Genomic DNA, 25,405 nt, shown 5'->3' with positions numbered 1-25,405 from the left:
CGTTTATAAGCGTACACAAAATTTGATATAAAATCGGACCATGCAGCTTCAAAAAAAGTGTTGTTCTTTTTTCTGTTCTTGTATGCGTAATTTGCAGACTAACCAATAAGTAAAACTTATATTTATTGGGTTTTTTTATGTTATAACAACTGTTTTAGTCAGTTTTGGGCAAAAACAATCCAGTTCAATATATGTTTACATGTTGACCCTCAAATATACAATATGACAAAACATCCCTTTCTATAATAATAATTATTATAATATCATTAACAGAAGACAGCAACATTTAACGGAAATTCATGCCAACAAAACACAAATGTAAGCAGTAACAAGACTCGAGTTTTGTTTACAAAACAAAGAAATAAAAACTCTGTATCGTGCTTTTACTAACTCAATATATGACTTTTTAATTTTGGCAAGACATTAAAAATACCAATATTAACCATTCTGAACATAAATGAAAAGGAGAAATGGAATTTAAAATGTTTAGTCCAAGTCCCTTTTAAGAATATTTACATATGCTCCTCTATATAATTACATATTTAGAAAAAATAATCTTTCACGATTCATGATTTGTTTATCTTTGATATGTTATGGCCTAGTATGATAAGATACCTATATACTTTATTAATTATTTATTTCAAGTTCTGCTTATTGAAAGCAGAAAAGGGGCCGTAAATGTCTGACTCCTTAAGCATCAACTCGTATCAGTACTTTCAGTACTTTGATTTCAAATAGCATTACCCTTGTGAAAACCCAGACTTCATTGCATAGCACAGTACACTAGCTACATATGTATCAAATATTGATAAACGAGTAATTTAACATGGTTAAAGTATACATATTTAATTGTTTTCATAAGCTTAAACATATATTTTCTTTTTCTTCCTTGTGGTGCAGCTGTGACTAGGATTTATAAAAGCTACCAGTATATGAAAGTGTTAGCCCTAAATAAGTAAATTGATTAACAATTTTAACATCCTCCACCTATCAATTTGTTTCAAACGTCCATATTTAAAAAAAAATCCAACTAGTTTTGTTTTACATACATTAACTGATAGTTTCCAGTCATTACAATATTCATGTAGTGTATCTATCATGTTTTGTAAGTCCTCTTGATATTCAAATAGTAAAACCATGTCAACAGCATACATTATTAAAGATAGTGATACGTCTTGGAGTATGATATTTTCATAGTTTGGCAAAATGTATGAATTGTAAAACTTTGATTATCTGCATTAGCCTCGTTTAACACTGTACAGTTCGGAAATGGTTATACAATAGCTTAAACATACTTCACAGTAAGATTCAGCTTTGGGTTTAACAATGTTTAACCCTGATTATTTTGCATGTTCATGTGCTCCTTAAAAATGGCAAAAATCATAATAATGTCCCAAAAGTAATTTGCAGGTCTTAGATTTATTCTCTTTTATCTTTGCTATGAGTGCGTGGTTGTCCGTGAATATTTCCTTGGAATATTTTATTTTGTAAGTTCTAGAATATATCTGGCATTGTTTTAATGAGTACTTTGTGGTAATAAGAAATAGAATTTGGCGCTGTATAACCCAATGCTAAAAGATCTATCATCCCGTAGAAACAATCAAATGCTTTAATACACTATCCGACACATTTTTTATTTAATTCAACTGAAGTTTGGTAATAAAATAATGAATATATATTACATTTGGTCAAATAAATATCTGTAATAAGAAATAAGAATCTAGTATGGTTGTCATGGAAACAAGAGAGAATGTATCTTGGTTACTTTATTTTTTTAAAGATTATCTATAAGCATCAGCTTCATAAAATTTCATCCATAAATATTTTATTCAACATTCCATGTTTATATTGTGTGAAGCTCAATGCTTGCTGACACCTCCTATTAACAGAGCACTCAGATATTTTGATAAGGATATCTCATTCAGCATAGATACAATATCAGCATCCTTTTGTGGGAATTTTCAATTACATTTTGGGAAAAAAATCAATTTTCGATTAGTAATGGGTCCTTTTACAGGACCCGCTTGCCAAGGATATTTCCTGTGTAATAAAATTCCCGATTGTGTTATTTTGCTGAAATAAATATTTATTTTTAAATCAACTTTTTCTTATTTAATCTGTTTACGAATATGTAAACATTGAACTACAATTAAGACATTTAGTGCTTGTTTTATTCATTTGATGGTAATTTTTAATCCTTCATGCTAATTAACGAAACAATATCAAACAGTTACTTTTTATTAATAAAACTGGACTATAATGAGTTTTATATTTTGGGATACATATGTTTGGACATATATTCAAGTACATTAGAATATATAAAATTAAAAACGGAAGAAGTGAATATAATATACAAGTTTTAAAAAATCACCAAGCCTTATCAAACAGCCAATGGTTCATCAGTGGTACTTTAACTATCTCAAGCTCTGCTTGAATACGATGGATACAGACTGGATGGATGCTGGTGACCTTGACCTTCATTCTCCCAAGGTTCACGCTGATGTTCACTATGTTGACCATACCACTGTCGTGTATCCGCGCCGGTAGTGACGTGTTTGGATAAAGTGAAAATGGTGGTTCCGTTTGCTTCTTGATAAGTTTTCGTGTTATATAAAGCTTACATTGTCTACTTTTACATGAAAAAGATCGTCAAATCTATTTAAAAGTGCATAAAATCTTTAAAGTTCTACGAAGTTTATGTTAAAATTATGTAAATAAGCAGTTCATGTCGATTAATTGTGAACAACGGAACAGGTTTGGATGACCTTGTTTTTCAAAATAGGAACGGTTTGGATACGCATCTGATACGGTTTGGATGTAATTAATTTGTGAGTGTAAACAGCTCCTGTAATTATCCCCTCGCGAGGGGGATATAGCATCGCTACTATGCGATATACATGCCCTCGCTAAAAAGCATGCTTTCAATATAATGGATATCGTCATGTGATAGACATATGAAGTCACATTGTTTAAAAAAATAAACATACACGTTAAAGACTTGTGCATTTAAGCCAACAAAACTTAATATACCGAAATTTGAATTTCAATTTTACACACGCTCCAAATAACTTGCAATTGGCTTATAAAAATTGCATACAGATTGCTTTACAGATATGTTAAGTATATTGTATAATCATTCCATCGATATTAACTTCGAAAGATTTAGCCTTACCAAAATCTTTACCGACACAAAAAACATGTGTTTACGACAGTTTCAATTGTTATGCTTCTATATCGTTATCGGCTTTAAACGTGAAAACGTCAGAAAATCAAAAGAGATCAGTCAAATACAGAATTATACCAACTTTAAAAAGCTTAAAGTCTGTAAAATCATCTAATGATACAAATATTTTTTTTCTTTTAAAATTGAAACGATATAATATATCGATCCACTGCACAGAACAAACCGTGATAACGTGGATATTTTTAATTATTGGTATCCTGATATGGGTTTCATGAAAATGAAAAAAAAATTCTCTTTTATACAGAGTAACCTATCAAACATCATACTTGTCTATTTTTGTTAAATTAAAGATTGAGACGTTCCCAAACAACTTTTTAGTTTTGCAACAGCCTAACAACTGCGCTTTGGCAAATTTTTAACAATGAAATTTTAATCATTATACTTTCATGTTAAATAATAACGCGGGTTTTGTACTTTTTCTGCAGTAACGCCATCTTCATTTCCCGCACGAGTCACCAAAACCTCTTGATATACATAGATACATATTTATTGTTTTGATTTTCTGGTGAGAATTATGATTGAATAAAATTTAATGTACATATAAAATGGCGATGTTTACCTAGGTCTCGTCATCACTTGAATTTTTTGGACCAACTATTTCTAACAATAGAGTAAATATATGACTTGGCAGACATCTATGGTACTTTGTATTATATCAGTATAATCACTGGGAGTGAAATAATTGTAGAACTTTCTTTGTCTAGCGATGTACAGGCTTGGTATTGAATGTAAACGAGGCTCACTTTCATAATATTATTACCAAGCACGTTCTCCGTTCAACTTACTTCACGATTATAAATATCATATCAGAATAACTAAAAACACATCATACAGTCGCTTGCCATTAAAGTAGTAGATAGTTGTCTGTTAAGGTGTTTATATGATATATTGCTTTTCAGGTTAAAGGTGAAAACCTTTTTTTTTTTTTTTTTTTTTTTTTACATTTTATTGTGTTCCCCATGTTTCAACTCATATTTTCTTTATAATTTAAAATTAAAGAAAGTATTCTTTTGAAATGTTAGTAAAAAAAAAGATTTGATATAACAATATTTACATTTTTCAATGTTTTTTTTCATTTGATAACACTAAGTATCAATTTGTTCATATTTCAGTCCAATAAATTCAAATGACGTTTGCTTATCAAAATATTTAAAAGTACAATTGCTGTGAATCTATAATATAAGTTATAAGGAATCATTCATTCGATATTGTGAAGTGTAATTCCGTTTCGAGCGTTATTGGGTTTGACCACGCCCCGACCAAAATAATCAACTCATGATATTCGATCAAAGAATGATTCCTTATTCGTTAAATAATCAATTTATGATCAATTATACACTAAATATACCATTTTATCAAAGAAAAAAAAAGTGCTTGTTTAAAGAAATAAACTTAGACATCCAGTTTTAGTTCCCTTCGAACATGTGGAAGTATTTTGGTTTCATAACGTTTATAAAAATGTCGGACAGTAAAGAAAAATTCATCGTCTGTACATTAAGTTCTTTTCACCTGACTTAAAATGCATCTTTTGCATGCTGTGTAATTTGAATGACCCACTATTTTTTAAAAAGATGTATCTTCGATGGCAAACCGATAAAATGCAAAGTGCTCTCTTTATGTCTAAAATATCAAAAATCCTATAACTTTTAATTATTCAAACCGTACCATTTGCACAATTTATATTTTAGCATCCAAACCGGAATAATTTATTTATCCAAACCGTACTACTTCTTTAGCAGGTGCATGAAGTTATTGCTATTTTCATACATATTAATGTATTAAAAAGACATCGGTTTGATTTTATTTGGTTAATGTAATGTTTTAAATTGATTTTGGCTGCTTCAGATTTTTAGTATGTGTTATAATATCTACGTAATCTAGAAATAGTTCTTGGTTTTAGCGTTAAAATGACACGTTAACGATTAATTTTTCTACAAATAAGTCGTTTTTATAAACGATGAACGAAAATAACGCACACTCTTTTCAACTGCAAAACCTTCAGAAAAATATGAATGACTATTACGATATTTTAATTAATATTTACCCCGTTGTCGATAGAAAAAAGGACACAGCACTCATTGTTTTTGCAATGTATACGCCATTTTCACGTTATCCAAACATGTCACTACCGGCGCGGATACACGACAGTGCATACGGTGGGGCTGATGGATTGGACACCTCGGTTGTCCCTACAAGATGTGGAGGGGAGGACACGCCCACTGTGGAGGATTGCACGCTGCCGCTGTTGGATAACCTCCATAATTCTGTAATGGTTTCCATCACCACACATCCATTTTCTTGGTCTTGAATGTGCTTTAGAAATACGATGACGTCCTCTCCTAACTTGTTGTTAGAGAATCTGCTGATGTTCTGTTCTGTCAATGTTTGTTTCAAATTTCCAAGTTCAACACGCAATAAATTGGACTTTACGAACCTAAATAAAATTTGAGAACAAAGTGTACTCTTTTAGCCATTACAAATGAAAAATAAGATCTGTTAATGTATTGTGTTTCCAAGTTGCTTATTTGTTAAATTTCGGTTAAGAGTGTCAATATACAGTAAAACACGCTTATAACGAAGTCCCAGGGACGGGCAACTAAACTTCGTTATAAGCGTAATTCGTTATATCCGTCAAGTTTACACCATGAAATAGAGTCTTGGGGAATGAAATTTACTTCGCTTTAAGCGTCAATTCAATATAAGCGTGTTCGCTATAACCGTACTGTAACCGTACTGTAATTTGAAATTGTATCTTATTTTTTTTTTATTTTTGAGCAAAGGAGATATGACGAAAAGCTTAGTTTTCCAGACCTTTTTTATTTATAATGTTCTGAATAACACGTATTCATATTCTACATGTTTTATATACCCGTCTGCTCAATAAATTGATAAATAAGTCAGATATTGCGATTTCTAACAAAACATTGTTACACCAGGGAAAAAATCATTTCATTTTAAGGGAATTTAATTTTTGCTAATTATATCGTTTAAACATAGTCATTAAGAAAAATCTACCTTGCTCAAGTCATGGTCTGTTTTAAATCCACACATATAACAAAACATAATATACATCTAAGTGTAAACCGTTAGTAGTCCGACATAGCGCATTGTTTTAATGAGATTTAATTGTTTTTACATGTACATATACAAAATGATTAGCTAAAGATATACATAAGAAATAAACAATCAAAGCTATTCACATTTATTTTCTTTATATTTACCTGCGATGAATGTTTTGAAACAAATTAAAGCAATCCATATAAATTTATAATTAATGTATTTAAGAAAAAATTGGATCTTTCTATCTTTTCATAAATAAATTATATTCTATTCATACTTCAAAAGTAAATCGTTAGCAATCGGACTAATCACATTTTTGATGAGGTATAAATTTGTATTTACATTTATTAAAAATGCAATGTTTTTTTGGCAACATGATTTAACTATGGGTAAAAATATAAAAATATTTAAGGTTGTCCACAAACATGCATATCTTGATGAATGTGTTATAATTAATTAAAATTTTGGCCTCTGTATATTTTTACATTCTTATTCCATTCATACTTACCACACCCTGAAACACGGCAGGACAGCTCCAAAAAAACAAATGAGACCATCTGCTACAGTTGCAGCCACAAGGAAGATCAACCACCACCAGACAACAGCCATGATCTGTTCCAGATACGGATTAAATGGAAGCATACATTGTACTGTGTATCTTTGGACAGTGGACAGATACCATATGTCATATTCGCACATTATTTCTCTAGGAAAAGCCGGAGAGGTTTGAAAGAAGCGTGCATCATTTTCCCGTATATTTCCGAGCACCTGAGAACCAAAACTGGTCTGGTTTTCTTCTTTTAAGAAAGGATCTAACAGCCCTAGATGAGTTGAGACATTTAGAAAATAAAGCAGCTTCACGAATAATTGGAATATTGTAAATGCCCCAATGGATAGGATGTTGATTTTTCTGTCTTTAATCCATTGCTCTAGGTACAAAGCAAGACTTTTCCCTATTGTTTTGGTGTTGTCATTCATGTTCCTAGACTTTATGGAAAAGTGAATACCCAATTTTTTTTCTCCTAGTTTCCACAGAATATATGGAATCCGTAAGAAAATGGCTTGCATTATCAGAAGTAACTGAACGAATTGATACAAAGTTCGCACAACATATTTTTGATCTTTCATGTTGCTGATAACCAATGGGTCTCTGAACATAGATTCAAATGGTAAGACGGCGATATTAGTCGCAGTAAAACATCGGGATGTACCATAATTTACGTTAGCTTCTGTAAATTCTTGAGGGAAATTGCACGCCACAGGTCCCACGTACAACTGTCCTATTAAAGCGAAAACGCCCAAGACAAAAAACAGTAACGGCGTCCATCTTCCGTTCAATCCGTCCACCCAACTCTCCACCGATAAATGTGGCATTCTATTCTTTAAACTGTAAAATCAAGCTGTGGAAGATTATTATGTCAGAAATTTTGATATCTATCATGATTAATGTAATCGGGTACGTGACAAATCCACATAGAACGTAAACTTTTTTCTCCACCATAGTTTAATACAAAAAAATACGCCATTGCTAAATATGAAAATGTTTACGCTTCTCACAATATTTTATCATAATTTTTAAAAAGAAAATTACCTTATTTGATTAATGCACATTAAACTCATCTAAATAGCTTAGAATGATCATTTGAATTTAAAATTTTGTTCACTAAAGTACTCCTTTACATGTAAGAGAGATGAAATAGCAACGGGTTGTTAGCAACGTTGACTGTGATACAAATTTTGTACTTATAAATAAGTTTTGGACGGGGTCTTCTATAAAATTATGGATGACTACATTTACACCATGTACTCGTTAACATTTTTAATGACCTTCAATTCATTGCAGATGTAATAAATCCTTGTTTTTATTTTATTTTCATTTTTAAAACCAAATATGATTCATGTTGTGTAATATTAAAGATACTATAATTACGCCATCAACCTCAACGATGCGTTATGTATCAATAATCGAAATATTTATGAAAAATCGTATCAAAGCAATATTAAACTTCTGCATAGGAATATACACGACTGTAAAAATATCTCATTTGTTCTTACCATTTAAAATCTGAGTATAGTAAGTTTTCTTGAAAAACAATGCTTTTGAATATATTACATTGAATTTATCCAACAGTTTGCAAGTACTAAGTCTTGACAGCAGTGATGATTTGTGCTTAGGCCAAAACATTGTTTCATTTCCGGCGGAAAGAAAAATAATGACCCCCGTAGAACAATGACCGGGGTAAGTTTTCGACGTAGAGTAATGAACCCTGGTCAATATTCTAGAAGAATAGAAAAGAAGGCAGAAGAATGACCCTTTTATCTGAAGAATAAATATCATTTACATAAAAATGAACACACTGTACATGAAGAAAAGTGACCCCTGTAAAATAATGACCCCCTTCAATTTTTTTGCATTATTATTTGTGAAATAATCTTTACAATATTGTAATTTTTACTGCAGTTTTCAGAAAGTACAGAAATTATACTTCATTTTCAAATAAACTTAAAATTAAAGAAGTGGTTTATCTTAGAACAAGATCCTGCCGTATTGTATCGGGGTTGATTTTCGTTTTAACGAGTTACATTTACATGTATCTCATTATTACGAGTGACAACACATTTAAATCATATCAAGAAACAAGACACTAGAAAACAAAATTCTGTTTATTGGCGAAGAAAACGCAGACTCGATCGATATAGTTCATGAATCATTGGCGATTTTCCCCTAATACCAAACTACTGGGTATGCAACTGCATCCCACCGAAATAATGATGAAACCAAAACTATAAAAAGATTACTCTAGTTTTATCCATTATAGCCACGATGAAACTAGCAGCCACTAACAACAATCATTAAGCCAGTAGAAGCATCAAATTACTGAGAGAACTAGAACAGAAAATTATATCTTACTTTATTACCGACATGATTTAATAAATCAGCCTGATGGAATTATTACTCAAATGACAAATTTATCAAATCTAAAATACTTTGTTCGCAGTCAAGACGTATTATTTCCATTTCACTTAACAACATTTTACATAAAAACTCACTTAAAATAATTCAAAACAGATATTGGTCTCTTTTTTTTGAAATCATGCATTCTTTATTTTTCCATCAAATAAAATATCTGTGTGTCGAGGAACATTGAATCAAAATATTAAGAGGGCTCGATGGTCGAGGCTGTTTTTAGACTATATTTAAATCTCCTTAGAAGAACAGCTCTGTATGAAGATATAGGAAACTAAAATTAAAGTTGAAAGTAGATCTGACGGTTTATTTGTTAACCACCTAGCCTCGTTAGGAACTCTGTGTAAGGAAACACATTATACCCAGTCCGTTCCTACACGATGACCACAGATCGCTTATTTACTTTTACCTAAAATTGCTATTGAAATAATATTAAATTAAAGAATAAAATTTTAAATGTGACCTCCATGTAAATGATTTTTTTAACTTATCATAATCAACGCTTTTAAAAGTAATCTCATTTTATTATATTCGATCGGTGTTTATTATCTATTAAAGATCTACTATAGTCAGGTACTCTTCACACAATTACTCTGAAAGAATAAAGTTTCATTCATCATCACAAATACAACATTTCCACAAATAATTAGAATATCGATATATATATGTATTACGTAGGAGAGAACAAAACTACCGTAAAACGATTTTTAAAAAAATCACTTTCTCCCAGAAATGCAATTTGTAAAATCGCAACAAAATATAGTTTAGCAAGCTGTGCATAAATTTTTTAATCAAATATCTTCGTTTACATCATAAAGCTATATAAAATGTTGGTAAGAATTATTCATGATAAAATATCAAGTACACTTCAGGAGATTTCTACACAATTGTCATTTTCACGCCTTATGTCAACGAGAGAAGAGACGTCGACATCCTTCTTTGGCAATGTACGTCTTGTGTTTTTCAGTGTTTGCTACGGATATGGAAAAATTATGTACAGCGATTTCTTTATAAGTTCGGTGTTTATAACTTCAAAATAGGCTGAACATAGTGAAAATTCAAGTAATTTCAAAGTCATGTTTAACATGAAGAAAAATCACCCATGGGTCTTTTTTCTTCAGAAAAATTCAATTATTCTACAGCAAGGGGGGGGGGGGGGTCATTATTCTACGTCGAAAAATGACCCTCGGTCATTATTGTACGGGGGTCATTATCCTTCTTTGCACCGGATTGCCAGGATAACTGCATAAGACAGTCAACGAAAATCAACTCCCAAAAATAAATATAAATCGTTATACTCCCTCCAACAAATAGAAGTGGTAATCTGTCGGCCAAATGTTGTTGCGCCTAGAACACTAAACTGTAATTTACATTTTTGCACGATGATTGTAAAATAATTGAAAACAAATTCTGGTTTCGTAACGTTTAAACCATTATGTTAGTTATGCGCACAACATTTGTCCCTTTCACACAAAAGAGAAAAATTGATGTTATGATTTAAACTGAAGAATTAAATAACGTGCCTACTTACCAGCGTTATTCGTGATGTGGCTTTACCTCTAATGAAAACTTCACCAGAACTCAAACAGTTCAGCAGCTGACCTTGATTTCGAAATTCACAAGTGTTCAACGTTACCCACAGCCGTTTGGCAACTGCACCGTTATCAGAATCTGATAATGAAATGTTAAAAGAAAACACTAAAAAATATTTGTGTTTCATTATATTTTTAGTTTAATATATCTTAAGTGTTTTAGAAACTTTTCTAAGGTTAGATTAACTTTGGATGGGGCTAATTTAATAAACGTATACACAATACCAACCACCATTGCGTACTTACAAAACTGGGGTCGGAGGAACTATAGAACTCTATTTACGGATAAGTCACAATCCAAACCAGTTGTTGTTATTTTTGTCCGGATATACTATTTTTCAAGACACCAACAAGTACGCAAATTGTTTAGAAAAAAAACAGGATCTTTTTAGCATCGTTACGAGTTTCTGCAGTATATCATAGATATATCTTAAAGGGACAGTCTCAAGGTTTACATAGAGAATTTCAGCATTCATATACAATGTCCTTATATGAAATAGTTGCCTCAGGGTCAATTTCATATGAAATGAATTGGTCATTTATATGCAAAAAATCGCTGGATTCGTGACCAATCCTCATAGAACGTGAACGTATCCAATAAAGTATTAAATAAAGCGATTTTAAACTACACATAACTGTGATCTCAACATGCCTCCCTGACAAGTACAGCACTGACCTATTTATTTGTAAGTTTACTTTTTATCTGTGATTTTTGGTTCGACGTCGAGGTTTTATATATGTATTTTTTTTACTGATTGCTTGATAATACATTACACCAGTGCAAACAATAGGCATAAACTCTTTTTGATATTTCATCCTTAAATGCTTGCTTCATTGCATGTGTACGTTACAACCATTTTGTTATTCATGCAAACCATAATTTTAGAATAAAAACATGAAAAAAATGAGGATAAAATTTAAACTCTGATAAAAAAGTGTCTATACTCACTATCCTTTTCGATGTTGCCTTAGCACAGATGAAAAGTTCGCTGGAACACGATTTGTTTATCCTTGACGTACAGCAGCTGACCTAGATTTTGAAATAACCAATGTAAACAACATTACTCACAGCCTCCATTTTACAACTGCACATATATCAGAATCTCTCTCTCTCTCTCTCTCTCTCTCTCTCTCTCTCCAGTAAAATACAATACCTCGGAAAATGTCATTTATTTATAAATACAAATTAACCATGTTGATGTCTTTAAAGAAAAAGGCAATAAGTAGACCAGCTTGTGTAACGAAGGAAACCTAGAATGATAACTGATAGAACATGTGTAAAGCATTCACATTTATATCATACTGACATAGCAGCTCTTATCACCATAACAGTTGATTGGACATTTTTAACGAGTATCAGCAAAATTTGAATATAAGGAACACTGATACAGCGAATTTACGGTTATAACAAACGAAACGAAAATGTGACGTATATAACGAACACGGCTATAATAAATTTACTGCTATAACGAAGTATTTTTAAGACCCCGCTGCCAAAATTTTACCGTTATTCATTATCCATATAACAAATATTTTCCATTACAAATCTCACTGACGATACATACAATGATTGTATGAGGATGTATACAAAAAGTACTCTAATTCAAATATCATGAAGAAATTTTTTTTTACAATCAATACATAATATGCAGACTGTAAAAACCAAGAAATCGGAATACAAAAACGAACAGCTAAATTTGAGGGTCAGTCGTAGAATTATTAGCAAAATACAACCTGATCCCCCCCTCTCTCTCTCTCTCTCTCTCTCTCTCTCTCTCTCTCTCTCTCTCTCTGAATGTTGCATATTTTGAGAAAAAAAATAACATATAAAATCCACCAGCACAAGTAGAAATTGGTGATCGTAAACCAGTAACTGATGTCAACAATTCACGTGTTCGAAAAGATTTAACAAGTTGATAACCATTAATGCAAAGGACTGTTAATCTCTCAAAGACATCGTATAGAAATGAAGTAAATATTACTCCATTAAAATGAATTGAAAGAGGAATGGACAAATAATATCGCCCAGCAGAATTTGAGCTACCTTACACATTACATGATGGGCGTCCATTACTCACAAAGTTACCTGGCGTTATAAATCACGTTATGAATTATATCATTCAATAGGTCAAAGTATACCGTTTACAACAGAGAACACAAACACAAGAAGAAACATTGTTTTGTCTGTTTAACCATGAGCCATGTTTGTCTATCGATATCCTTTCATCATGAACTTATATGTATGAATAAACAACTAAATTTAGGAGAACAATAGACAAAATGCGCTGACTATGTATTACATGTAAGTCTGTAAACAAGTATTCCTTTTAAAGGAATGATCGGCAATAATGATATATAGATAGCTAGAAGCAATCAACATGATCAGTTTGATGTAAAATAATTTAAAAAGTACTGTATTTTTCTAAATATAGAATATTTTGAATCTTTACACCATAATTTCATCATTATAAACCGTCAACAAATTTAATTTTGAAATAAATTTGGGGAAAGCCGTTCGTAAACTCCTTGTCTAGTTTTATATTTTTAACGTAATTATTAAATGTTAATATATCTTCTTCTTCTTCAGAATACTGAGTAGGGCTCTTCAAAGAGCATTAACACGTATACAAAGAAAGAGTTGTATTAAAATACTTTAATGCGACTGAAAAACATTGAATGCCATCATAACTTGCTATTGAGGTCGCATTATAACGTAACCTTATTTATAAATCAAGCCGTCTTCCTAGCTACTATTATGCAACATCAATAGATCGAGGTAAGTTCATGGAGCATCTTCTTATGAATGGAGTCAGTTCATCGAGGTCAACTGCATTACTGAATGAATCTTTCGATCGAAATTCTTACAAAATGTGCATTCTTGAATTAACAGGTCGAACTGTATTTTATGTATGTTTGCATCTCTTAAGGTAACCGAATTGAAATAAAACTAAGTAAATTGTTATATAAATACTAAACCAAAGCTTCAAGTTTTTATAAGAATTAATTATGCAAGCGGAATGTGTGCGCACGTGGAAGCATTTGTCGAATGCCTCATATGGACACAACAGTGATCGGCCGAAGCCGATCACAAAAACGTGGGTGTCCTCATTATTCTGTGGAGATATAAGAAAATGCAATGACCTTTACCTCTAAAAAAGGACGCCGTTCTTTATAAATATGATCTTTATATTGATTTAATCACACAATGTTGCAGTTAAAAAATTGGCAATCACAGGATGAACCTCTGCCATTCGGTCAACTGAATGGCATTCTGAGGTTCATTCTGTGGATTCCTACAGTTCAAAGAAATATGCCAGGTTTAACATTTAATTTTGTTACAATTTTTTTTAAATTTCCTTAAGGATGACGTTTACTCAGAATGAAAAAAGAATTCCACTGATGATAATGAAAAACCAACTATTGTGTGTTATAGACCTTTTATTGTTGTGTTTTTTTTCATTTTCAAAAAAGTAGGTCAATGACCTATTTTTTGAGTTAATGGCCATTGTATATTTTTGGAAAATTAAAGGAAAATCATTTAAAATTTTACACTATGATTGAGATTTTCTGAATTGTGAAAATAATAATAATTGCTCAACACTTTTGAAAATGAAATACAATTTATGAATGGCAGTGACACTAAATACGTACAAAGCATTACGTTTTCCTTCACAATTTTTATAATTACTCCTGTCCGAATTTCCTCTATCACTTTTCAAATTCCTACCCATTTTTGATCCAATTTTACAAAAAATTGAATGATGATAATACATGAACATTTATGGTATTAAACTACTTATATTGATCTTATTCTGTTGGCATATAATTTATATGAAGTCAAAGATCAAAGTTTTGAGATATGGTGTCTTTTCTCGTTTTTAAGCATATTTCAATATTTTTTAAATTCATGTCATACGGTTATTATAATGAATAAATGAGGTTAAACTACTGGAAAATATGCAAAATGATATAGACTAAGATATAAAATCTTAACTTTTAATAGTAGAGTACTTCCAAAAATATTTTAGGAGAAAACAAAATCTGCAAAATTTAGTCCGAATTTGCCTGTTTGGCTAAAAGTCTATTTTTGTTTTGGCATAATCCCATAACATAGTAGAAATATCGAATGTTATGTCAATAATAATTCATTTCACAGATAATTTTTGTGTTTAGAACAAATTTTACTCATGACATTGAACTTTAAAACAATCCGATTTTGAGAACTCAAACCCTGAGTAAACAACACCCTTAAGTGCAGTCATCCTTTAACTGAATTTAGATTATTGGTCTCCTTTTGTACTAGTTTTGTAGTTATTTCACTTTTGGAAAGAGACTGGTGTTTAATTTTAACAATTTTTATATCCTATCCATAATGAAGATTTTTTCAGAGTTTAAAGAGAAACAGGACAATGTTTATGTGACTATCATTGCTTTACTGCTTTGATATGCTAACTCTGGTATAATGTCATCATTGATTTGATTTATGATGCTTTCATGTATTTTATCTACGACGTGAAACATATTTTAAATAAATCTGCTCCCGCTCTTTAAGGCTCCAAAGTATTCATTTTCACAATGGCTGAACTTACTTTTTTACATTGTACCAAATAAAGTCCTAGAACCTATACTAATTTTTTAAAAAGCTTTAGAAGAGCTTCGATAATGTTTTAAATGATATATATATATATATATATATATATATATATATATATATATATATATATATATATATATATATATATATATATATATTTAATAGATATGATATATTTAAAAATGATTTTGGAGCAACATTGCGCTCTTTAACTCCTACTCTTGAATGTGAAAAAAACTGATGGAATTTTCATGCTTTGAAAAAATGCGGGAAATTACCCATTTACATCACGTCATCAAAGCACAAGAAATGGTCCCTGTTAAATTATTTTTATAACATGATGTTTTTCTGAAATTTATGAAACATGAGAGCAGAAGACCTTTTCGCATTTCGTATTCGAAATATGTTTTTTTAAACAGCATCAGCTTTATGAAATCCACATACCATACTTCACTTGTATAGCTCAATACACTACCTACATATGTATCAAATATTGATAAACGAGTAATTTAACATGGTTAAGGTATACATATTTCATTGTTTTCATAAGCTTAAACATATATTTTCTTCTTTGGGATGCAGTTGTAAATGAAAGAAAAGCTATCAGTATATGATAGTGTTAGCCCTAAATAAGTAAATTGACTAACAATTATAACCTTCTCTACCTTTCAAACGTCCAGATTGTCTAAAAACTACTAGTTTTGTTTTACATACATTAACTGATAGTTTCCAGTCATTACAATACTCATGAAGTGTATCAAACATGTTTTGTAAGCCCTGTGGATATTCAGATAATATAACCATGTCACCAGCATACATTATTAAAGATAGTGATACGTCTTGGGGTATAATATTTTCATAGTTTGGCAAAATGTATGCTTAGTAAAACTATGATTATCTGTAATGGCCTTGTTTAACACTGTACAGTCCGGAAATGGTTATACAATAGCTTAAACATACTAGCTCTTGCAGAGAGTAATACAATGACTTATTGCATCATTTCACAATAAGATTCAGCTTTAGGCTAAATAATTTTTAACCCTGATTATTTTGCATGTTCATGTGCTCCTTAAAAATGGCAAAAATCATAATAGTGTCCCAAAAGTAAGTTGCCGGTCTTAGATTTATTCTCTTCTTTCTTTGGTATGAGTGTGTGGTTGACCGTGAATGTTTCCTTGCCATGGAATATTTATATTTTGTAAGTTCTGGAATATATCTGGCATTGTTTTAATGAGAACTTTGTGGTAATAAGAAATAGAATTTGGCGCTGTATAACTCAGTCTGTAACTTGTTTGTATGCTAAAAAATCTATTATCCCGTAGAAACAATAAAATGCTTTTAATACACTTTCTGACACATTTTTTTTTAATTCAACTGAAGTTTGGTAATAAAATAATTAATATATATTACATTTGGTCAAATAAATATCTGTAAAAAGAATTAAGAATCTGGCCTGGTTGTCATGGAAACAAGAGAGTATGTATCTTGGTAACTTAATTTTTTTTAAGATTATCTATAAGCATCAGGTTCATTAAATTTCATCTATAAATATTTTATTCAACATTCCATGTAAATATTGTGTAAAGCTCAATGCTTGCTGACACCTCCTATTAACAGAACACTCAGATATTTTGATAAGGATATCTCATTCAGCATAGATACAATATCAGCATCCTTATGTGGGAATTTTTCAATAACATTTTGGGAAAAAAATCAATTTTCGATTAGTAATGGGACCCTTTACAAGACCTGCTTGCAATGGATATGTCCAGTGTAATAAAATTCCTGAATGTGCTAATTCTCTGAAATAAATATTTATTTTTAGATCAACTTTTTTTTATTTAATCTGTTTACGAATATGTAAACATTGAACTACAATTAAGGCATTTAGTGCTCGTTTTATTCATTTGATGGTAATTTTTAATTCTTCATGCTAATTAACGAAGCAATATCAAACACTAACTTAAATTTATTAATAAAATTGAACTATAATGAGTTTTATATTTTGGGATACATATGTTTGGATATACATTCAAGTACATAAGAATATATAAAATATAAAACAGAAGTAGTGAATATGATAAACAATTTTTTAAAAATCACCAAGCCTTATCAAACAGCCAATGGTTCATCAGTGGTACTTTAACTATCTCAAGCTCTGCTTGAATACGATGGATACAGACTGGATGGATGCTGGTGACCTTGATCTTCATTCTTCCAAGGTTCACGCTGATGTTCACCATGTTGACTATACGATGGGGCTGATGGATTGGAGACCTCGGTTGTCCCTCCAAGAAGTAAAGGGGAGGATTCGCCCAATGGGACGGATTGCACGCTGCCGCTGTGGGATACCCTCCACAATTCTGTAACAGTTTCCATGACCACACATCCATTTTCTTGGTCTTGAATGTGCTTTAGAAATACGATGACGTCCTCTCCTAGGTTGTTGTTAGAGAATCTGCTGATGTTCTGATCTGTCAATGTTTGGTTCAAATTTCCAAGTTCAACACGCAATAAATTGGACTTTACGAACCTAAATAAAATTGGAGAACAAAGTGTACTCTTTTAGCCATTACAAATGAAAAAAACATTGACCAGTTAATGTATTGTGTTTGTAAGTTGCTTATTTGTTAAATTTCGGTTAAGAGATTCATAAAAATTTGAAATTGTATTTCATTTTTTAATTAGGAAAGCAAGATAAATATTTGGAATTTTTGATTATCGAGCAAAGGTGATGAGACCAAAAGCTCAGTTTCCCAGACCTTTTTGATTCTGAATAAAACATATTCATATTTTACATATTTTTATATACCTGTCTGCTCAATAGATAAATATGTCAGATATTGCGATTTCTGCCAAAACATTGTTACACCAGGGGAAAAAAATCATTTAATTTTAAAGGAATTGATTTTTTAATATTTGTATGATTCAAACATATTCTATTAGAGAAATCCATGATGCTCATGTCATGGTCTGTTTTAAATCCACACATATAACAAAACATAATATACATCTAAGTGTAAACCGTTAGTAGTCCGACATAGCGCAGTGTTTTAATGAGGTTTATTTGTTTTTACATGTACATATACAAAATGATTGTGCCGGTTTTTTGTAACAAAATTTAGCTAAAGATATACATAAGAAATAAACAATCAAAGCTATTTACATTTATTTTCTTTATATTTACTGCAATGAATGTTTTGAAACAAATTAAATCAATCCATATAAATTTATAATTAATGTATTAATGAAAAATTGGATCTTTCTGTCTTTTCCTTAATAATTTATATTCTATTCATACTTAAAAAGTAAATCGTTAGCAGTCGGACTAATCACAATTTTGATGAGGTATAAAGGACTATGTGCGGTATGGTCAAATATCTGCCCCCGATTTCAACCAATTTTTAAATAGTATCGTATAAAAATGAAATCTTCACAAAAGAGGATGCCTATAACTTTTATAATGATTTTAGTCATCATTGCTCACTCCCTGTTTATCTATGACGTCACCTAAATGACCCAATTCCCGCAAATTTGCAAACAAATGAAGATATTCTCATTTTTGCTCTATATTTGCATTCAGAAGTATAGAGCGCAGGTCTGCTCAAGTGCAATTTTAACATATGTTTTTCTTCAGATAGTTATACATATTATACTAAAAAATGGTACTTGAGCAAGCCTGCGCTCGATGTTTCCCAGTCGAATAACCATCGGAAAACACCCATATTTTGCTACAAAACATCAATTTATCAAAATAATGCAATATTCATGACGTCATTTCTACATTATGACGTCACTGTGGTGATAACCTTTTACACCTTTCTTTCCAATATGATTTTAACTATCGTTCACCTTATTTTAAAGCTCTTTCTAAAACTTTGATTTTGGGGGGGAAAATTGCATAAAACCGCACTTAGTCCTTTGTTTTTGCATTTACAAAAAAATGGAATGTATTTTTGGCAACATGATTTAGCTAGGGATATAAATATAAAAATAACCATTTTGAGATATTTAAGGTTAGCCACAAACATGCATATCTTCATGAATGTGTTATAATTAATTAAAATTCTGGCTCTGTACCTTTTCTTACATTCTTATTCTATTCATACTTACCACACCCTGAAACACGGCAGGACAGCTCCAAAAAAGCAAATGAGACCATCTGCTACAGTTGCAGCCACAAGGAAGATTAACCACCACCAGACAACAGCCATGATCTGTTCCAGATACGGATTAAACGGAAGGATACACTGTACTGTGTATCTTTGGACATTGGACAGATGGTGTATCTCATAGTCGCACAGTATATCTCTAGGAAAAGCCGGAGAGGTTTGAAAGAAGTGTGCATCGTTTTCTCGTATATTTCCGAGCACCTGAGAACCAAAACTGGTCTGGTTTTTTTCTTTTAGGAGAGGATCTAACACACCCAATTGAGTTGAGACATTTAGAAAATAAAGCAGCTTCACGAACAAATGGAACATTGTAAATGCCCCAATGGATAGGATGTTGATTTTTCTGTCTTTAATCCATTGCTCCAGGTATATAGCAAGACTTTTCCCGATTGTTCTGGTGTTGTCATTCGTGTTCCCAGATTTTACGGAAAAGTGAATACCTAATTTTTTCTCTCCTATGTTCCACAGAATATATGGAATCCGTAGGAAAATGGCTTGCATTATCAGAATTAACGGAACGTATTGATATAAAGTCGGCACAATATATTTGTTATCTTTCATGTTGCTGAAAACCAACATGGGTTCAAAACGTGAGACGTAAAGATTGGTCGCAGTAAAACATCGGTATGTACCATATTTTACGTTAGCTTCTGTAAATTCTCGAGGGAAATTGCACGCCACAGGCCCCACGTACAACTGTCCTATCAAAGAGAAAACACCCAAGACAAGAAACAGCAACGGCGTCCATATCCCGTTCAATCCGTCCACCCAACTCTCCACTGATGAATGTGACATTCTATTCTGAACAATCAAGCTGTGGAAGATTATTATATCAGAAATTTTGAAATATATCATGATTAATGTAATCGGGTACGTAACCAATCCACATAGAACGTAATCATTTTTTCTCCACCACAGTGTAATACAAAAAAATACTCCATTGCTAAATATGAAAATGTTTACGCTTCCCACATAATTTTTAAAAAGAAAATTACCTTATTTGGTTAATTCATATTAAACTCATCCTAATAGCTTAGAATCATCAATTCAATTTGAAATTTTGTTAACTTAAGTACTCCTTTACATGTAAGAGAAATGAAATAGCAACGGGTTGTTAGCCACCTTGACTGTGATACAAATTTTGTACTTATTATGAAGTTTTGGATGTGGTCTTCTTTAGTACTTTGAATGATTACATGTTCACCAAAACTCGCTAACATTTTTAATGACTTTCAATATATTGCAGATGTAATTAATATTTGTTTTTATTTTATTTTCATTTTTAAAACCAAATATGATTCATGCTGTGTAATATTAAATATACTATAATTACGCCACCAACCTCTACGATGCGTTATGCATCAATAATCGAAATATTTATGGAAAATTTATCAAAGAAATATTAAACTTTTGCGTAGGAATACATACGACTGCAAACATATCTCACTTGTTCTTACCATTTAAAATCTGTCTATTTTTAAAGTATTTATAGTAGGTTTTCTTGAAAAATAATGCTTTTGAATATTTTACATTGAATTTATCCAATAGTTTCGAAATACCAAGTCTTGACAGCGGTGATGATTTGTGTTTAGGCCAAAACATTTTTTCACTGCCAGCGTAAGAAAAACAATGACCGGGGGTCATTTTTCGACGTAGAATAATGACCCCCGGTCAGTATTCTACATAGTAGAAGAATGACCCTTTTGTCTGAAGAATAAGTGTCATTTACATAAAAATGAACACACTCTACATGAAGAAAAGTGACCCATGTAAAATAATGACCCCATTCAAATTATTTTCATTATTATTTGTACAGTAATCTTTACAATATTGTAATTTTTATTGCAGTTTTCAGAAAGTAACAGAAATTATACTTCATATTCAAATAAACTTAAAATGAAGGAAGGGGTATATTTTAGAACAAGATACTGCCGTATTGTATCGTGGTATGGTTTTCATCTTCACGAGTTACATTTACATGTATCTCATTATTACGAGTGACAACACATTAAAATTATATCGAGAAAGAAGACAGTATACAACAAAATTATCCTTATTGGCGAAGAAAGGTCTGACTTGATAAAGTTCATGAATTATACTTGCATTGACGATTTTCCCCTCCTACAAACTACTGGGTATGCATGTGCATCCCCCGGAATTAATGATGAAACCAAATCTATGAAAGGATTACTCTAGTTTTATGCATTATAGCCATACTGAAGCTAGCAGCCACTAACAACAATCATTAAGCCAGTAGAAGCTAATGGCCGATAAGGAAAATCATCAAAGTACTGAGAGTACTCAAACAAAAAATTATATCTTACTTTATTGCCGACATAATTTAAATAAATCAGCCTGGTGGAATTATTACTCAAATGACCATTCTATCAAATTTAAAATACCTTGTTCGCAGTCAAAACGTATTTTTTCCGTCTCACTTAAAACATATAACAAAAATTCACATAAAATAATTCAAAGCCGATATTGGCCTCTGTTTTATGAAAGCATGCATATTTAAAAAAGAAGATTCTTTATTTTTCCATCAAATAAAATATCTATGTGTCGAGGAACCTTGAATCAAAATATTAAGAGGGCTCAATGGTCGTGGCTATTATTAAACTATTTAAATATCCTAAGAAGAAAAACTAAAAAGAAGAAATTTTAAAACTAAATTCAAGTTGAAAGCAGATCTGAAGGTTAATTTGTTGACCATCTAGCCTTGTTAAGAACTCTGTGTAAGGTAACACATTATACTTCAGTCCGTTCCTTCACGGTAATCACAGATGCACTGTATTTACTTTCACCTAAAATTGCTATGAAACTTAAAGTAAAGAATAAAATTTTTAATGTGAACATGTAAATGAATTTTTTATCTTATCAACGCTTTTAGAAGTAATCTCTTTTTATTATATTCGATCAGTGTTTATAATCTATTTAAGATTTACTATAGTCAGGTACTCTCCACACAATTGCTCTGAAAAAATAGTTTTATTCATTATCACAAATACAACATTACAACAAATGGTTAGAATGTCGATTATAATATTACAACAATAAATCTGACATGATTATTTTTCGTTATTTATTACACAATCTCCTCTGAGAGAGAATGTTTATTACTCATTGTGCATGAATGTGATTTGCTTTTGTTTTCTTTTTTTTAATTACGAAATGGCTATGCAACAGTAGCAACACCTACACAGATTTCTAATTACACACGTGTAGACCTGGCAACTTGTTGTCGATGCAATTGTAAAATCTCGATGAAATATAGTTTAGTAAGCTGTGCATAAATTTTTAATCAAATATCTTTGTTAAAATAATAAATCTTGGATGAATGGTGAAGTATCAAATACAGTTCAAGAGATTTCTACACAAGTGCAACGTCATATGTCGACGAAAGAAGAGACGTCGACGTAACTGTTAACAATCTATCTGTGGCAATGTAAGTCTTGTGTTGTTCAGTGTTTGCTACGGATATGAATAAATCTTTACAAGTAATTGTAAAATTCAATTAATTTCAGAGTCAGATATCTTGGATACGGGGGACCCAATTCTATTCTTGTTAAGAGCGGGGGTCATTTTTCTACGAGGGTCATTACTGTTCCCCTAGGTCTTTTTTCTTCAGAAAAAATCTAAATTATTCTACAGCAAGGAGGTCATTATTCTACGTCGAAAAATGACCCCCGGTCATTATTCTTCTTTACACCGGATTGCCATGAAAACTGCTTAAATCAACTCTAAAAATATATATAAATCGCTATACCCACTCCAACGAGCAGAAGTGCTAATTCGGCGGCCTAATTGGTGTTGCCCATAGGACACTAACTGCAATTTACATTTTTGCACAATAACTGACAGCTAATTTTCAGTTAGAAAATTCAAATTCTGGTTTCTTACCGGCAAAATGCGCACAATACCCCCCCCCCTAAAATGATGTTATAAAATCAAATAACATGCCTACTTACCAGCGTTATTCGTGATGCGGCTCTACCTCAGACGAAGTTCACCAGAACTCACACTGTTCAGCAGCTGACCTTGATTTCGAAATTCACAAGTAAACAAAATTATCCACAGCCGTTTAGCAACTGCACAGCTATCATTATCTCTCTCTCTCTCTCTCTCTCTCTCTCTCTCTCTCTCTCTCTCTCTCTTAAAAAAATGGTGATTATGATAAGCATCAGTAACTACATATACCCGCATCGTACAAAAACGATCTAAATAGGTTTACCAAACTATACGTATATAAACGATTAACAAAGGTATCCGATAATTATGAAATGATTAAAGAAAACACTAAAAAATAATCTATGTTTCATAATTTTTAAGGCTAAAGATATCTTAACTGTTTTAAAAACATGTCTTTGATTAGGTTAACTATGGATGGTGCTAACTTAAGAAACGTGAACACATTACAAACCACTATCGTGCACTTACAAAAAAATGATATTGTGGGTGGGTCCAAGGAACTATAGAATTTTTTATTTACGGAAAAGTGAAAATCTAAATCAGTTGTTCGTATTTTTTTTTAGAAAAAAAAAGATTATTTTAGCATCGTCACGTGTATTTTATTGCCTTAATATATGATTCGATCTCGTATTATACTCCAAGGACTGATAAGTTACTTTTAAAGCATCTGCTTCTGTATATGTATTGCTAGCATAAATATAACATTGCTCTGTCTAATATTTTCTTTAGTTTTGTATTCTCAAAACATGACTGTATCTTGACTCAGTTTAAAATCAATATTTTTCATTTGGCATAAGTTTATGAAGTTATTAAGAAGCTGCTGTACAGTTGGGCAATTCCACATTAGGTGGCATATTGTTTCCTCCTCATTTTGACATAGATTACATAATTTTGAATCTTCTTTCCCAATTTTAAACATAATACTATTTGTTGTTAAAATGTTATGATTTATGCGATATTGTAGGCATTGTAATTTGGCATTATTGGTAGTAAGATATGGGATAGAATACATCCTTTTCCATTGTTAGTCAGTTATTTCAAAGATTCCCCCCCCCCCCCCCACTTTTCCTGAGCACATGGCTTGATTACTGATCTATTTAATACATCATACATAGCTTTTGATCCTTTTCTTGTTGTGGCGAAAAAAATCTGGATATTTATCGGAATAAAAGGTTTATCTAAACATACATATCTGCATATATTACATTTTCTCATATCAGATATTATAGCATGTTTGATTCCTAAATAGGTTATGTAGTTTGTTTTCATATTTAACTTCAATTGTAGTGTATTAAAAGATATAAAATTTCCCTTTGTGATTGGTTTTTATGTACAGTTTATAATCAACCATGATGATTCAAACAACAATTATATTTTTTGCAGCCCATTTGACGCTTGCGTCAATATGTTTTCTTGTTTGATTTTGAAACTAGTCTCATACATACGAAAGCCGAGAAGGATCATTCGAGATTCGAGATTCAAAATACGAGATTCGATATACGAGATTCAAGATTCGAAATTCGAGATTCAATATCTAAATTAACCAATCAAATCATGGATCTGAAACCTGTATCCTAGCAACATCAAACTGTTCTAAATAAAGATCATTCGTACATGCTCTTTCCTACAAATAAATGTCTTAATAGCTCTTATATAGTGGTTATAAAATGGTTAAATTAACATTGATGAATTAACCCCACACAGTATAAACAATTAAATTAGTGATAACACTGTTGGTTTTGCGAATCTAAGTGATTTTGTTTACCCTGTATGTATTTCCCCCCGAACAATTTTAACCCGAAGTGT

General features: G+C 31.3%; 2 protein-coding genes across 4 annotated transcripts; both read right to left on the bottom strand.

Moving 5' to 3' along the window:
• Positions 1-5,353: 5,353 nt before the first annotated feature.
• On the bottom strand, positions 5,354-10,938 carry LOC128185506 (innexin-11-like). The gene is made up of 3 exons (XM_052855087.1): positions 10,804-10,938; positions 6,813-7,704; positions 5,354-5,678 (listed from the first exon to the last, which is right to left on the bottom strand). Exons 2-3 carry the CDS (start codon positions 7,676-7,678, stop codon positions 5,354-5,356), a joined length of 1,191 nt encoding a protein of 396 aa, XP_052711047.1. The 5' UTR covers positions 7,679-7,704; positions 10,804-10,938.
• Positions 10,939-17,004: 6,066 nt separating this feature from the next.
• Positions 17,005-23,727, bottom strand: LOC128185617 (innexin-11-like). Of its 3 annotated transcripts, none has more exons than XM_052855216.1 (3): positions 23,599-23,722; positions 19,572-20,444; positions 17,005-17,991 (listed from the first exon to the last, which is right to left on the bottom strand). In XM_052855216.1, the coding sequence occupies exons 2-3, from the start codon at positions 20,423-20,425 to the stop codon at positions 17,610-17,612; spliced, it is 1,236 nt and encodes a 411-aa protein (XP_052711176.1). In that variant the 5' UTR covers positions 20,426-20,444; positions 23,599-23,722; the 3' UTR covers positions 17,005-17,609. The 3 variants fall into 3 exon arrangements, with proteins under 3 accessions (XP_052711176.1, XP_052711175.1, XP_052711177.1); XM_052855215.1 differs by having other exon boundaries at positions 19,572-20,431; positions 23,599-23,721; XM_052855217.1 differs by having other exon boundaries at positions 17,006-17,991; positions 19,572-20,331; positions 23,599-23,727.
• Positions 23,728-25,405: the final 1,678 nt, after the last annotated feature.

This window comes from Crassostrea angulata, chromosome 5 (genome assembly GCF_025612915.1).
Source record: "Crassostrea angulata isolate pt1a10 chromosome 5, ASM2561291v2, whole genome shotgun sequence".
Lineage (NCBI taxonomy): Eukaryota > Metazoa > Mollusca > Bivalvia > Ostreida > Ostreidae > Magallana > Magallana angulata.
Note: the sequence above shows the minus strand (reverse complement) of the source record. Positions and strands in the feature narration are given on the sequence as shown.